The sequence below is a fragment of the Lingula anatina genome, chromosome 2, assembly GCF_051362555.1.
Source record: "Lingula anatina isolate TDL-2025a chromosome 2, LinAna3.0, whole genome shotgun sequence".
Lineage (NCBI taxonomy): Eukaryota > Metazoa > Brachiopoda > Lingulata > Lingulida > Lingulidae > Lingula > Lingula anatina.
Window position 1 is genome coordinate 46,407,306 of NC_141768.1, and position 13,410 is coordinate 46,420,715.

The 13,410-nt window shown below is 37.8% G+C and overlaps 2 protein-coding genes and 1 long non-coding RNA gene across 6 annotated transcripts in view; 1 reads left to right on the forward strand and 2 right to left on the reverse strand.

Moving 5' to 3' along the window:
- Positions 1 to 474: 474 nt before the first annotated feature.
- Positions 475 to 3,099, reverse strand: LOC106168789 (hyaluronan and proteoglycan link protein 3-like). Its single transcript, XM_087005479.1, has 3 exons — positions 1,686 to 3,099; positions 1,344 to 1,503; positions 475 to 871 (listed from the first exon to the last, which is right to left on the reverse strand). Exons 1-3 carry the CDS (start codon positions 1,767 to 1,769, stop codon positions 576 to 578), a joined length of 540 nt encoding a protein of 179 aa, XP_086861605.1. The 5' UTR covers positions 1,770 to 3,099; the 3' UTR covers positions 475 to 575.
- Positions 3,100 to 3,730: 631 nt separating this feature from the next.
- Positions 3,731 to 5,409, reverse strand: LOC147763762 (uncharacterized). Of its 2 annotated transcripts, XR_015332994.1 has the most exons (4): positions 5,275 to 5,409; positions 4,969 to 5,142; positions 4,269 to 4,353; positions 3,731 to 3,914 (listed from the first exon to the last, which is right to left on the reverse strand). It is a non-coding gene; the product is annotated as an uncharacterized LOC147763762 (long non-coding RNA). The 2 variants fall into 2 exon arrangements; XR_015332993.1 differs by lacking the exon at positions 5,275 to 5,409 and having other exon boundaries at positions 4,969 to 5,264.
- A 3,669-nt stretch (positions 5,410 to 9,078) lies between these two features.
- LOC106161839 (E3 ubiquitin-protein ligase TRIM9-like) overlaps positions 9,079 to 13,410 on the forward strand; it is a 37,049-nt gene continuing 32,717 nt past the window's right edge. Inside the window, exon 1 of one of the 3 annotated variants that reach the window (XM_013538894.2) lies at positions 9,079 to 9,923. In XM_013538894.2, coding sequence (XP_013394348.2) covers positions 9,135 to 9,923 — 789 coding nt within the window. In that variant the 5' untranslated portion in view covers positions 9,079 to 9,134. Of the gene's footprint in view, positions 9,924 to 11,773; positions 12,376 to 13,410 lie in introns of those variants that run through there. The other 2 variants (XM_087005477.1, XM_087005478.1) reach the window with 2 other exon arrangements.

The following is a 13,410-nucleotide window of genomic DNA, read 5'->3' on the forward strand; positions in this document are numbered from 1 at the left end:
ACTTGAAAAAAATATGAAATTGTCAGCACCCATCGAGAGTACAAAATGCAATACTTAATTAGAATTTGGGGGGGGCAAACCACTTTATCACTGGTTTCTAACGTTTTGTAAAGCCTGTCTGGACCCTATTTGTTCTGAGTTTAAAATTCATACTTTAAGTGGATTATTTGTAGCGCCTTTGGTACTCAAATATGTAGACACTCACTGAAGGAAAAGTAAGAGAAATCTGATATAATAGACTAGAAGGAAAAAAGGCTTACGCTATTATAAGGTAAAATGGAAACCTTTTTCAAAAATCACTGTTATAAGGAACATGGCAGCAAAGCTGTCAAATGTAGACAAAATGCAGAAAATGGGTCATTTTGTCAATTTTGATACAATAATAATTAATGCGTGTTCAATCAACACTAAAATTTAATCATGCACAGCAGAAGTGAACTAAGGCTAGGCAAAATAAACTTTAAAAAAATCACGTTTGCTTCTACATTTTATTCAGCAATTTTTAGCTGGCATTTTTAGCTTCATTCAGTTTTTTTGGCTGTCAAAAACTAAGTGGCAGTATTTTCATGATAAAGTTACAGCTTGAAACAATAAACATCTGCCTTTCCACTAGCATTTTGGTCAATCCAGCCCTTATGTCCAGTTGTCAGGGATCTGCTACTCCCACAACCAGGTCTAGGGTAACGGATAGGGAGGTAAATTTTCCCATCGGCTGCCCAACCAAATGCACAGACATCCAGTCCATCTTCCCATGCAGCTTGCAGTTGGGCTGGTGTTGCGATTTTGGCACCTCGTTCAATGCATGCCTGTTGAGCTTGATTAAAGGATAGTTTGTATCCACCTTCAGATGAACGAACATGGAAGACTGGAACTTAAAAGAATAATTCTTGGTTAGTATTAGTGATAATTTCAAGATGTGTAAAAAGTATTCCTAATGTATAAACAAATAGATGGCCATGACTCTAATATCTACATATGTTGACATTTGATCAGGCATATTTTCCCTGTTTATTGTCCTGTTAGTGTCCTGCTAATGTGGACACACATTGTGAAGTGTACCGACATGTGCAGGTTGAATTGATAAAATCAAATTTTAATTGAGTTTACTGCATCAATCACACACACACAAAAAAAAGAGTCAAGCGCAGAGTTTTTAAATGCTGAAGGGTAGCATTTTAAAAGGACAAAAATGATATGTTAAATACATTTTGATACAATTTTTAGAATACCTGAACATTTCAATTGGCACAAAGAAAAGTGTCAAAAGAGATCAAAACTAACCCCCTTTTTTCACTTAATAATATATATGCCCTTGATGAGTCCAATGCTGTAAAAATACCTACTGTGCTGTCTTCTTGCATTTTCTTCCATCAACGTCTTCAAAGCCCGCAGTTGTTTCTGGAGGTTTCGGACCCCTTTTTGGGTGTAACCCTTGAGGTCATCAATACTGTGCTTCATATCTTTAAGCTCTTGGATTTCTACAATGCCAGTAACACCAGTTACCTGTAACCAGGGAGAAAAGTGGCAAATTATGTTTATGTTCCATTTATTTATTTTTTTATACTTTGTTATATTTATTGTCAGTTATCTAATGGTAGGTTAGGGTTTTTGGCCTTTGAATCTATTTTTCACTAGACTAGGAAAAAATTATATATGACTGGTAAGTTCTGTACACAATGACTTACCTGCTCAGCACCGCAAGTGAAATAGAAATTTGCACTTGATAGGAAGGCAGTCACGACAGTGCAAAAGCAAAATTTCCACAGCATCCTGAAGAGTTGAGTCCGTCTGCTTATTCTGTGATGGCAAGTCGTGTCTGTTTAACAGTAATTATTCGGTGCATGTCTTTATAAGCATAACATGTCTAGGGGAAGTTATACCTGGCACTGGTAGACTGAAACCAATTTACCACAAGAACTTATTGTCATTAAGTGGGTCCCCTCTGTAATAATCCATGCAAATAAATTAGCTGAACTTGGAAATTGGATGTAGTTAATTAGGTGTCATTTAACTACTTGCTTAATAACAAAAAAGAACAGATACTGATACATAAAGTAGGTGTAGCACTTATAGGGATCTCTCTCAGTCTGTTTAAATTTTGTGTTAATGCACCTTTCTTTACTGCAGCAAGTGACCATGCAGCCAATGTAAAAACAAATTGTGGTCTTATCATTTATTTATTTCTCAGAACTCAAATCAAGATAATCAAATCAAAAAAAAAGACTATGATCAAAGACTTGCCATCTAGATTGGATCATCTATTATTGACATTTCAGTCTTAAAGTGTGCAACCCAAAGCTTTCTAAGTCTTTGGCCAAAAATAATTATGTATTTACATCCACTGAAAATTTAAGGAAAGCGGCTTTGATATCAAGATTGGATCATTTATTATTGACATTTCAATCTAAAAGTGTGCAACCCAAAGTATTCATATTCTCTAGCCCAAAATAATTATGTGGACACAACCACTGAGATCTTAAGGAAATCAGCTTTGACATCAAGATTGTGTCATTTATTATTGACATATCTTTTTAAAATGGACCCAAAGCATGCAACCCAAAGCATTCAGTGGTAGCACCATCTGATTGTATCATTTATTATTACTGTTCAGTTTATTAAATTTGGTAATGAAAATCCAAATGTAGCAGTTATGGAAACAGTTTCCTTATTATTTTTCATGATTTCTAGGAAACAAAAATCATTGAGGGGTAAGGGTGTTCACGCTGCTATTAAGTATACATGTATGACTACTCTTAAACTTTGTACTAAGTAAACATTTTCATAAAGTTAAAATGAATTCAAATACGGAATACCACTACGCTCTCTTCAATACGATAATTTTCATAGTGGAATTCTTTTGTGTAACGTAATAAATGCAAAACACAGAAGGCAGTTTTTGATGTTTTGTGACACATAATATTTATAAAAACAAAAGCAAAGTTAAAAATCCCCATGGTTTTGTGTAGATGACATTTCTAAATTCAGAATTAAACTACTCTTCTCCAACCCACATTTTCCATCTCACGGGCAAAGGCAAATTTTTTTTTTTTTTTTTTTTTTTTTTTTTTTTTTTTTTTTTTTGTAAGAAATGTGTCCATTTTCAAGTCTCTACAGCATATTCCAAGTTTTGGGGTTCAGTAGGCTGTAGTCTCTATGTTCCAATGGTCTGAAAAATTTGAATAAAAGAACTGTTTCGCATGTTTTTTCCTTATCATAATACTTTAAAATAAGAATGACTTTGAAGATGTTCTTTGTTATTGATTTTTGTTTTAAATATTTTTCTTTTTAATTTTTGTTTTATGTATTTTTATTCATTTATTTATTTATTTTATTTTTGTTTTAACATTAAGTAAGTGAGTAAGAGTATTGCATAAGGCCCCTGCTATTTCGCCATTGATGACCATTATGCAGGATTTGAACGAACATCATCGTTAATGAATTGTTGTGTGATGAAACGTCCTGACAAAAGAGCACCCCGTCGTCATGTGATTGATAGTAAATTGGTTATTTAGAGTAAACTCCTGCATCCCGGCTAGAAGTTAATGAAGTCCTGATGATATTGCGCATTTAAATTTCAATTAAAAAATTTAATTTTTAATTTTTAGATTCAAACTAAAATAGCCCACGCTCTGATCTCATAAATAAGTAAAATACTTGTTGAGCGCAATGTAAAGATAATTTGCTGCAAAAAAATATTGTTTTAAGACAGTCAAACACACAAAACATTTCGTCAAAGTAAGTGTCATTTTATTATAATCGCCATAAAAAAGGACAATGTCTCGATCTTAATTAAATTGTTTCCTTTGAAAGGCAGACGCTAAGGCTCGAAATCTGGTTCCGGGATGTCGCAAGTGGCCTCTCCGCACGTCGTCATGTCACCGCTAACACACATGGGTTGGCAATCACAGTCAAGTCTGAAAGTATGAATATATTTAGCGAAAATAAATATGAATGACGGCGAACGCAGAATCAATCTAAGTGCAAAATTGAGTGTCAAAGCTGATAATAATGATAATGGTGAATCGGTGATGATGATGAGGTGAAAAAGGCAATTAGATCGGGGTTAATTTTTGGTTAACATTGATTACAAAATTTTGTGTCAAGAATAGATCTTACAGTTTTAACATAATGTATAAAAACTACTATTGAGTTCAAACGATTCAGAGCGTTTCAACGTTTTGACCTTCAATATGTATATCCGTTTGAATGGAGAAGAGCCAGAATTCAAGTTATGGCGATAAGATCAACCCCTGTTTATTTCTACCTACTTGCAGACGGCTTGATCTCCACACTTGCAGTCAAAGAGACAGGCGAATTTGGTTTCTTCGGCACACTGTGGTACTGGATTGCATTCTGAAAGATGAGGTAGTAATACCAAAACTTTGTAGTAATACCAAATGATACCAAATAAAGGTATAGATTATAATATCAAATATGATTTTATGTTGTTAAAATATTTACCTTTTTCTGTGCAGTGCGATGTTGTTTTTACCTTTTTGTCATTTATTCATATTTTGTCGTGAAAATAAAAGTAGAGGGTTGAACGTGGCGTGAGCCGTACACCCTACATTTCGAGGTTCTCCACTTTTCTCCCTACGTACGCTAATCTTCGAACAGCAAAGGAAGTGCAGTTTTGCCGATGTCAAAAGGATGGTCCCATACCATACTCGCCGCGAAGTGAATCACAAAATAACCATAACGCTTCCACTGATAGCAGGTAATAACTACACGAAAGAGGAATCAAATAAGTAAAAGGATAGGGAGTCGTTGAGAGTAAGTTATTAACTTTACAGCATATGGTTATTTTGTGCAGGTAATTATATCGTAGATATAATTCCCTATTTTATGAGAACATTAAAATGTTTGACAGCACGTTTAGCAATATAGAGACAGATAGCACAGACTAATCCCTCTACCCGGAATGAAATAAAGACAACAGTGATTTTGAAAATTACTCCTCAAACATACCTTGTAGTTTTCCGTCAATGCACCCATATGATGCATCTGTGATATTGTCATCTTGTGTCTTCTTACCCACGGCGCCCCCCAACAACACCACGAACAACAGCGCAAACATCATCGTGCCACAACCCTGGTGATTTGAAAAACAACGAATGGTGTGCTTCTTTTAGTGAAGATGCACTGAAATGAAAAATATATATAGTTGGTTAACTGGTCTGGGTTTACCCTGTCTTTTTCTTCTGTTTTCCCCGTTATATAAAAAACTCATCCAAGAAATGTTAAAATGAATGCCTCTATATATTTAGGCCTTACATTTGTTATACTGACTCAGTATTGTCATATGCTCTGTATTTATGTTCATAAATACAAAATCACCCACATTTATGACTTAATTGACAATAATTGAGTGGAAATTGACAATGAAATAATTTCCTCGTCCTAGGTTGTGGGATTTTCCGGAGCTAACGTCATACAGTCAGCTGTTAAGTTTCCGACCGGAATTGCATTTTACAGTATATTCGACTCACGTGGATCTAGGCGTCATGAATTTCAAATATTTCAGTTACTGGAAGCCGCAGAGGCATACTGGTGATAGGAACTACCGTTTCTAAGATATTTTAAACTCAAGTCTTCTTTGGTGCAATTAATTAACATTTTCCCGCAATCTTTCAGTAATTTATAGGCCTGTTTTGAATAATTAGATCCCATACTTATATACAGACTTGACATTTAATATGGAATATTTTTTCAAAATCATAATTCATCAGTTTTTTTCCTATTTTGCCGACTGATAAATGAAAATAAGGATCAAAATCGTGTTTTAATAACTTCTGATAAACTGTTCCATGTCATTGTGACATCAGTTCTTTAATTGACTTCGCCAATGAAGCAAACAAAAATACATTGCCAATTTTAAGTCATACGACAACCATTGAAAGCGATATTTTGGATCTCCATATTTTCCAAATTATCGTCTTTAAAAGAGTTACACGACCCACAAAGGACCTTCATGTCAGTGTCTAGTCACAGTAACGGTCGCCGCTATGCCTGACCTTATCTTTCTGCTACCAGAGCTTTCAAGAGGCAAGGCATTTCTTGGGATAGTTTTTTTAGAATTTAATCTGGAATAAAATTCCAGGCAACGGTTAAAGCTTGTCCAATTTGGTTCAGTTTTGTTGTAGGACATGCAGGCCGTTGATTTGGCGACTATTGACCTAACCACATATTGTTAAAGTGGTTCAAATATGGCGATTTTGATGACCAAGGTAGCTGCTTATTCCCTTGGTTCTATAAGTTATCTGCTATTAAAAGTGCTCTGTGTGAACCAGCTATCTGATCGTGCAACCTAAAACTGTTCCTAAGGTGCCCCTATCAAATGATAGTCAAGTGGTTCCCAGATTATTCCTTTATTTGATCTGGTTCAGGTTTTAATCGATGACTTCCATTGGTGTTTTGGCACCAATGTGGTATCAACTCCAAATATTGACGCTGTCAGTGGCCCTAGTCACTTCAGAAGGGGCACACATCTTGTCGTAGGCCTCTTGAAGATGTCCGTAAACTCTTTTTTGACCACTTGAGCGGTACAGGTGAAATCTGACCTCAATAAAGAAAACAACGCGGTTTCAGTGTTCTACCCAGAAACGGTCATGGTCCCCAATTCATTAGAGAAACAGACTACGCTGTTTTGCTGTTTACAGTGGCCTCCTCAGAGGTGGGCTGGTATCCTAATCTGCTTAAACCAGTTTGGTGTTCGCTAAGAGCCTTGAAAAACGCGTTTTGGTGACAATTTGCCCCTCATTTAAAACGGACTGGGTGGTTTTGGTTTAATTGCAGCAGCATATCCTGAAGGACATTGAGTCCTGTATTCTTGTGGTAAGATATTGATACATTGGACGTGGTGTCTGTGTTGGTACATAAGCCTGGGCATTACTCTGTGAAACTGTGCGGACCGTTCCTTTTGGGGCAATAATCTGTCTGGCAATGTCTGTCTTTTTCGCACCATTCTGGCACAGTTTAACGATTTTGAAAAACAGCGCTTAACTCATTTTACGTACTGCAAAACCGACCGCTTGCATGCAAAATTTCAAATTCTTCTATGCAATGGTTGCCGACATATGGATACTTTTTTGACAGAACCATGCCTCTCCAAAGCCAAGCTTTGACCAGCTCAAAGGAGCACTACCCAATTAAATCAATGCATATTTAACAATGCAGCAGTGCATCAGACTTGGTAATCAGTTAATTGGTAGAGACACACCTTTCTTCATACTTCCCCAGTCAGATATCTTATATGAGATCTGCGTTTTTTCAATAAAGAACGCATTTTTACCTAGGTATACCTTTAAAACTGAAATATTCCATATTAAATGTCAAGTCTGTATTTACTCTCCTGTTTCTAAGTCCTCTACTGAGTATGTAGAATTTAATCTTAAAAGACAAGATAATTATAGTGGCAATGACGTGGATGCTAGTAAAACTATCTCTAACGCCTTCTAGAAAAACACGCTAACACTCCCCTTTTGATTTTGCGTATGAACCCTGTCATCGGATTTAGTGGTCTATCACTCTCCGGTGATAAATCCACAAATGAAAAATCGTGAACAAAATTGAAGTTAAAACCAAGTGAATTCTAAAAAAGAAAAAGACTATGCCATTCAGTCAATGACTTTATTTACATCCTTCTAACCAAGTGATAAAGCGGTACCCTTTGATTTCAGGGGATTCTGAATTAGCATACAAAATTTTAAGTATGATAGATACAAAATTTTAATAGCGCACCTGTGGTCAGAGAGTAGTAAAGTGGAGAGAAAGGCGCAAATGTCTTAGCGGAGAGCATTGATTGCGTTTTCTTTGCAGCTTCTCTAACGCAATGTCAACTGGCAGTACTTATATCAAGCACTTCAAGCGAAACGATACTCTGCTCGTATGGTAACCTTAGCTGCAGTTTTCTGTGTAGCAGGATTAGGCATGTTTTATGTAGCAAACGCCTATGGCAAAGAATAACAACATTAAGTATCATGACAGTTGTAACCTCCTTAGTTAATCAAAATTAACTTAAATTGAATTTACTTTTCTAATTTGTTCTGACCCCAGGCGAAGACTAAGTGGCACCCTATGAGCGTCGCTTCATTAACTAGGCTGGCGGAGTTTCGTCGGTTATCTATTTAAATTACCCTGAAATTAGATTTTTCGTCCCAAACTATGAGTTGCATTGATTGAAAATCTGACGTCTGAAAAATTGATGCGCGTACATCATAGGCCTACGTGTGAATAAAATAATACCCTTATTCATGCTACGTTATAAAGGTAAGCCCTCTATAGCAATGACGGGAAATCAATAGTTTGAAAATGCCTGGCAGATTGGTTTAAGATATTTCATTTTCGTCAAAGGTAGTTGAAAATTAGATGAACAGGTCCTGTTGCGATTATACTGACTGTTTGTTGGTTTTGCTGTCGTTTAACGCCACCACTTACCAGAATTCTTTTTCATGTTTAGCTGCAACGAATACTACAATTAGATGGGCATTGTAATTATTGTGAATACTTTAAAATGGCGATTTTGAAATTTCATGTGAAATAAGAGATATTCCTGTTTCCTTCCTCGTACAGCTAGACACACGTATTAGGCTTGTCCGTAGTCTATAATGATGTAATACGATTTCGGAGCTATCTTGCCTGACAAACTTATCCTCGAAAAGTGCGCGTTATAGGCACAATAGGCCTACATATGGTTCAGAATTTTCTGGAATTTCTTTCTTTTTTGTTCCGTTAAGAACGTTAAGAGTGGGCCAATGCCCCCTTTTGGAATATCTCATTGGCAGTCAGTCTCTTTTTACTAAATTCATAAGAAAACTTCCCTTGGAGGCTGTTGGCCAGCTGTGGGACGTCAAATCAACTGCAAAACATACCCGACGCTTTTGCTTCTTTCTTTAAAAACTCAGCCAATTTGCATCGACTTTAATGAACAAGCGAAAAATGTTAAGTTCCAGTTGTCTCATTCAAAAAGGAAATAGGGCCACGTTTTCAATATGTTTTCATCTCCCCAGCCCCTGCAGTTAAAACCATCAAATAAGCACACTCATGCCACCTAGCGGTCACCGCGAGATTCAACAATCCAAACAAAAACGAGGCTGTTAATAGTGGAGCGTTCAGAGGGTGCTTGGGGAGCAAAGATGGATGGGGAACTGAAGTGTTCTGTGTGCTGTCGTAACTTCACCAAGCCAGTCTTGCTTCCTTGCTCACATTCTCTTTGTTTAGGGTGTGCTCTGAGTATCCAAGCTCCAGTTCAGCAATTTGTCCCGGCGCCGGCCAGTTCCGAGGAGGGAGCGACAACATCAACGACGGTTGGATTACCTGAGTACGACTTCCCTGATATTGACAAAGTGTCGATACTCAGCGAAACGGACAGTGGAGTCGTGTGTAATAGCCGACCAAATAGTTATGTCGGAACCCCAAATGTCAGTAACATCATCACACAAGCAATACAGGGGAGTTCTATCGGTATCTGTTGTCCAGCGTGTAAAAAAACAGTTTACTTGGATGAAAATGGTGCGAACAGTTTACCAAAAAACAAAGTTCTGGAGGTTATAGTTGAGAAATACACGAGCGGAAAAAGTATGGTGGTTCGATGTCAGTTGTGCGAAAAGGACCCCAAAGAGGCCTCGGTGATGTGCGAGCAGTGCGAGGTGTTTTACTGTGACAGTTGTCGCGAGCACTGTCACCCGGCTAGGGGTCCCCTGGCCAAACATAACCTGGTAGCCCCCAGTGCGGGCAAAGACACCATGAGGGCCAAAAATAAAAGCATAAGCATCAAAGACGTCAAATGTTCAGATCACGGGGATGAGAATATTAGCATGTACTGTTTGATTTGTAAAGTTCCCCTGTGCTGTCTTTGTATGCAGGACGGCCAGCATGTCAACCACGATGTCCAAGCACTAGGGGCTATATGTAAAGCTCAAAAGGTAAGTACATAGTTATAAATATATATATTCTCAATTCAAGTTATTACACAAGGCACTCGCTCACTTCTGGAATACAGAACCTTTTGCTGCCTGCCCTGGAATTCCAGCAGTGAGAGCATTTATTTTATGTCACGGCTTGAAGTGTTAACCAGTGATTGGATTAGCCAGGAAATGGCAGGTGAAATGAGTGGAGTGTGTATGGCTTGGTACAAGTTAGTCAGCTATTGCCTAGTTAGTCTGTCACTATCCCCAGCCCTCTGCCCCAAGTCAAGTCAACCTGGATGGGCTCCATTCATTTACGTACGTACGCTCCACCTGAGTACCCGACCCAGCAGGCGCCATACTGACGGACAACTTTTATGGCTTTTCCCAATTCAAAGCGTAGTTTTATTATGCCCTGACTCATTCAAACTTCATACCTTTGTTGATCTTAACCAGTGATGCCATTGACCAGGCTGATGGCTATCACAGAGAAAACTGTGCACGGGTCCTAGAGAAATCCACCCTGCTGTGATATTATAATACTTTGTGTAATTATTTCACCTATGGATTTGTGAATGTTATTGTATTGTGTTGTACCCGTCCGCGGCAGATGTATTGATGAAGGGGGTCTTCTGTTTGTATGTGTATGAAACTGAGCATCTGGAGTGTTGAAAGTTATTCATAATTTTTCCGGCTCTGTGCTCCTTGTTGCTTTTGTCAACTATTGTCGAAGAAAATGTTTAAGCCTCTCCTTTATTTGTTCACTGATTGTAATGAACCTGGTGAATAATAAGAGGTACATATTGGTATAAGTGAGTAACAGCAGAGAGCAGGATACTACCCCAGCCAGCAGTAAACCCCATATATTTCAAGTTGTCTTAAATTGAGTGTGAAAGGTCCTTCATAAATTCACAACATGTAGTCACTAAAATGTCTGGGCCCTGGAGAGATTTTTCCTAGCATTATCAATCACGTAAAGAACTTAAGACCAGTTCATTTGGTGATTTATAAAAGCAACTGATGACAGTGATTTAAGTATACATAGTTTTAAGAAGGATCAGGTTAATTAAAATTTTAAAACACCAGCTGCTGTTTTGCTCCAAAACCTTCTTAACAACACATGAAAGAACCTGTTAGTGATTCCCAAGAATATATTATTGGTCTAGCATAGCATGTTTAATAGTTCCTATGGCTATTATTGATGTCCTGCTGCCGATAAAATGGCCATGAATATGTCAATAATATTCAAGATTATGGTAGATCTCAAGATTTATGACTGTATAGCCTGAGAACAAGTCAAGAGACATACACGGTTATATTTCATCTGTGTTTGAAAAGATTTATTAGAAAACCGTAACTTTTTTCTGCATAATACCCCTAATGACATAAGTGTACTTTGAAGATAGGTTGATATTCTGTTAATTGTCACATCTGATTAAAGGTTTAATATTTGTCTGATAGGGCTTCTGCAGTAATTTCCAGCCCTTTGTTTAAGATTTCTATTTTCTTTTGATTTAAAAGCTTATCGTATTCTGCATGAAATATGAATTAGTCATAATGGGTTTTTGGAGACATTAATGCCTGCGAGTGCCCTGGATCAGCGCCTTATAAATTAAGATGAATTAAGATTACAGGTGTGAATTGGGTTATCTCAGTGGCAAGTGTTGTGAGGTGTTTTAAGATGCAGATCGAATGATGATAATCAGATGTTACATTTTTATAGAAATTATTCAGCTCAAGACTCAAATCTTTGCTGTGTTTAAGAATTCAAAACTGTCTCCACTGTATTATTACTTGGGTATGCAGTATATGTCCACAGGCATGGCTGTGAAAAGAACTATGGCTAATATGGGACACAGAGGAAATCTCCAAACAAATTACCAGAGAGTTATCTCATTTGAACTATCTCATTTTGCCATATGCTGAATACAGCGACTGCGCTCTATGAATTTTTTGATCCCTTGTGAGCTTTGTCGCCTTGTGATTGACACTTCATTATCCACTCGATCAAAGATGATCAAAGCCTTTGTCTTCTGTCCCCGCCGCCATTCACTCAGAAGATGAGATGTACACCGAGATAGCGCTGATGAAAGTCTTCGTGCTATATTCCCTCAGTCTCTGGAGACCTCACAATCACAACTGTTCAAATGAGGGAAACACAAATGACAATCAGACCTTCGCTCTCATATCAAAACATCAGATTGTGTGCCTTTTCTTAGGCGTCATTACCCAATCGGACATGACGAGCTCGGAGTTTTCCAGAGAAAATCTATTCAACTGGAGAATGTCATTCTAATCTTAATTAATGGCCAGTATGCTAAGACAAGGCTGTAATAAGTCGGTCTGGCGCCTTGCTGTCCCAGAAGAGAATAGAAATGATGGACAGCTGCGCATGAGTTGATGGAGTAGGTTCAACATGGCCCAGGGGCAGCCTGTCAGTCACCTCCAGGATAACGAAATGAAAACTCCTGTATGTATCTCCTGAAGTAACGTTTTGCATTCAGTCCTATTACTACCATGGAACATATGATGTGTTTTACCTTCAGCAACTGCAGTTAATGAGATATGGGAATTATTGATGATAAAATGATTGCGCCTTAGCAGATTTAGCGATTATTATTTTTTCTCACCTTGAAGCCTTTTCAAGCAGTGGAAGTCAAGCAGCCAGCAAGGCAAAGTTCCCAGCATATTTTTGTTGTTGGGAGGTCGTATCAAATCTTGGGAACTTTTTTCGTAACACATTTCTCACAGTTTTGTTTTTTTCCCCCGTACGTTTTCCTTCTTTTTTTTAAAAAATCATTTTTATGATTACAGACAAGCCCTTCAACTGTGTGAGGCCAAATATGTACTCACGATAAGGCAATGACATTCCCATTATCAGAATGTAAAAACATAACCATTATCAGAATGTAAAAACATAACTCGCAGTTCAGGTTTAGTAAATCAGAATACCATTCTAGCATTCCATTCAGTACATATGCATATATATATGTGCCATTCTAGCATTTTTGGCAGCATTTTTCTAGCTGCCTGCTAGAATGCTGCACTTAATGCTTGAGAGGCTCCCCTGACTCCCCACTACCAATCATTAAGCCTGAAGTATGTTGACAATGCATATAAATAGGTAAAGGGAAAATATACAACAACCCAGCTCGCCTGCAGACTTCCTCTTTCATTAAAGATGCAAGGTATGATGGAAGTATCTGAAACATGGAGTTGGTTGAGGTGTGTGGTGAGTGGGTTAGTGTAACATGATCTGCCCTGTGTCTATTTGGCTGTGTGTGTGTGATGTGTGCTTGTCTGCCTCGGCTCCTGGATGGCGGGCTCCATAGCTCACCTTGTCATTTTCTGCCTGATGAGCAGGGCAAGATTTAGAGGGAGAGCTCTCTCCTTGTTTCTTGGCATTTTTTCTGCTCTCCATGCTTTGCTTCAATTTGTGGAAAGTCTCTCACTGAGAACCAGACAGTGTGTCAAACAAAATTTCCCTCTGTCAGTTGAGAGTTGT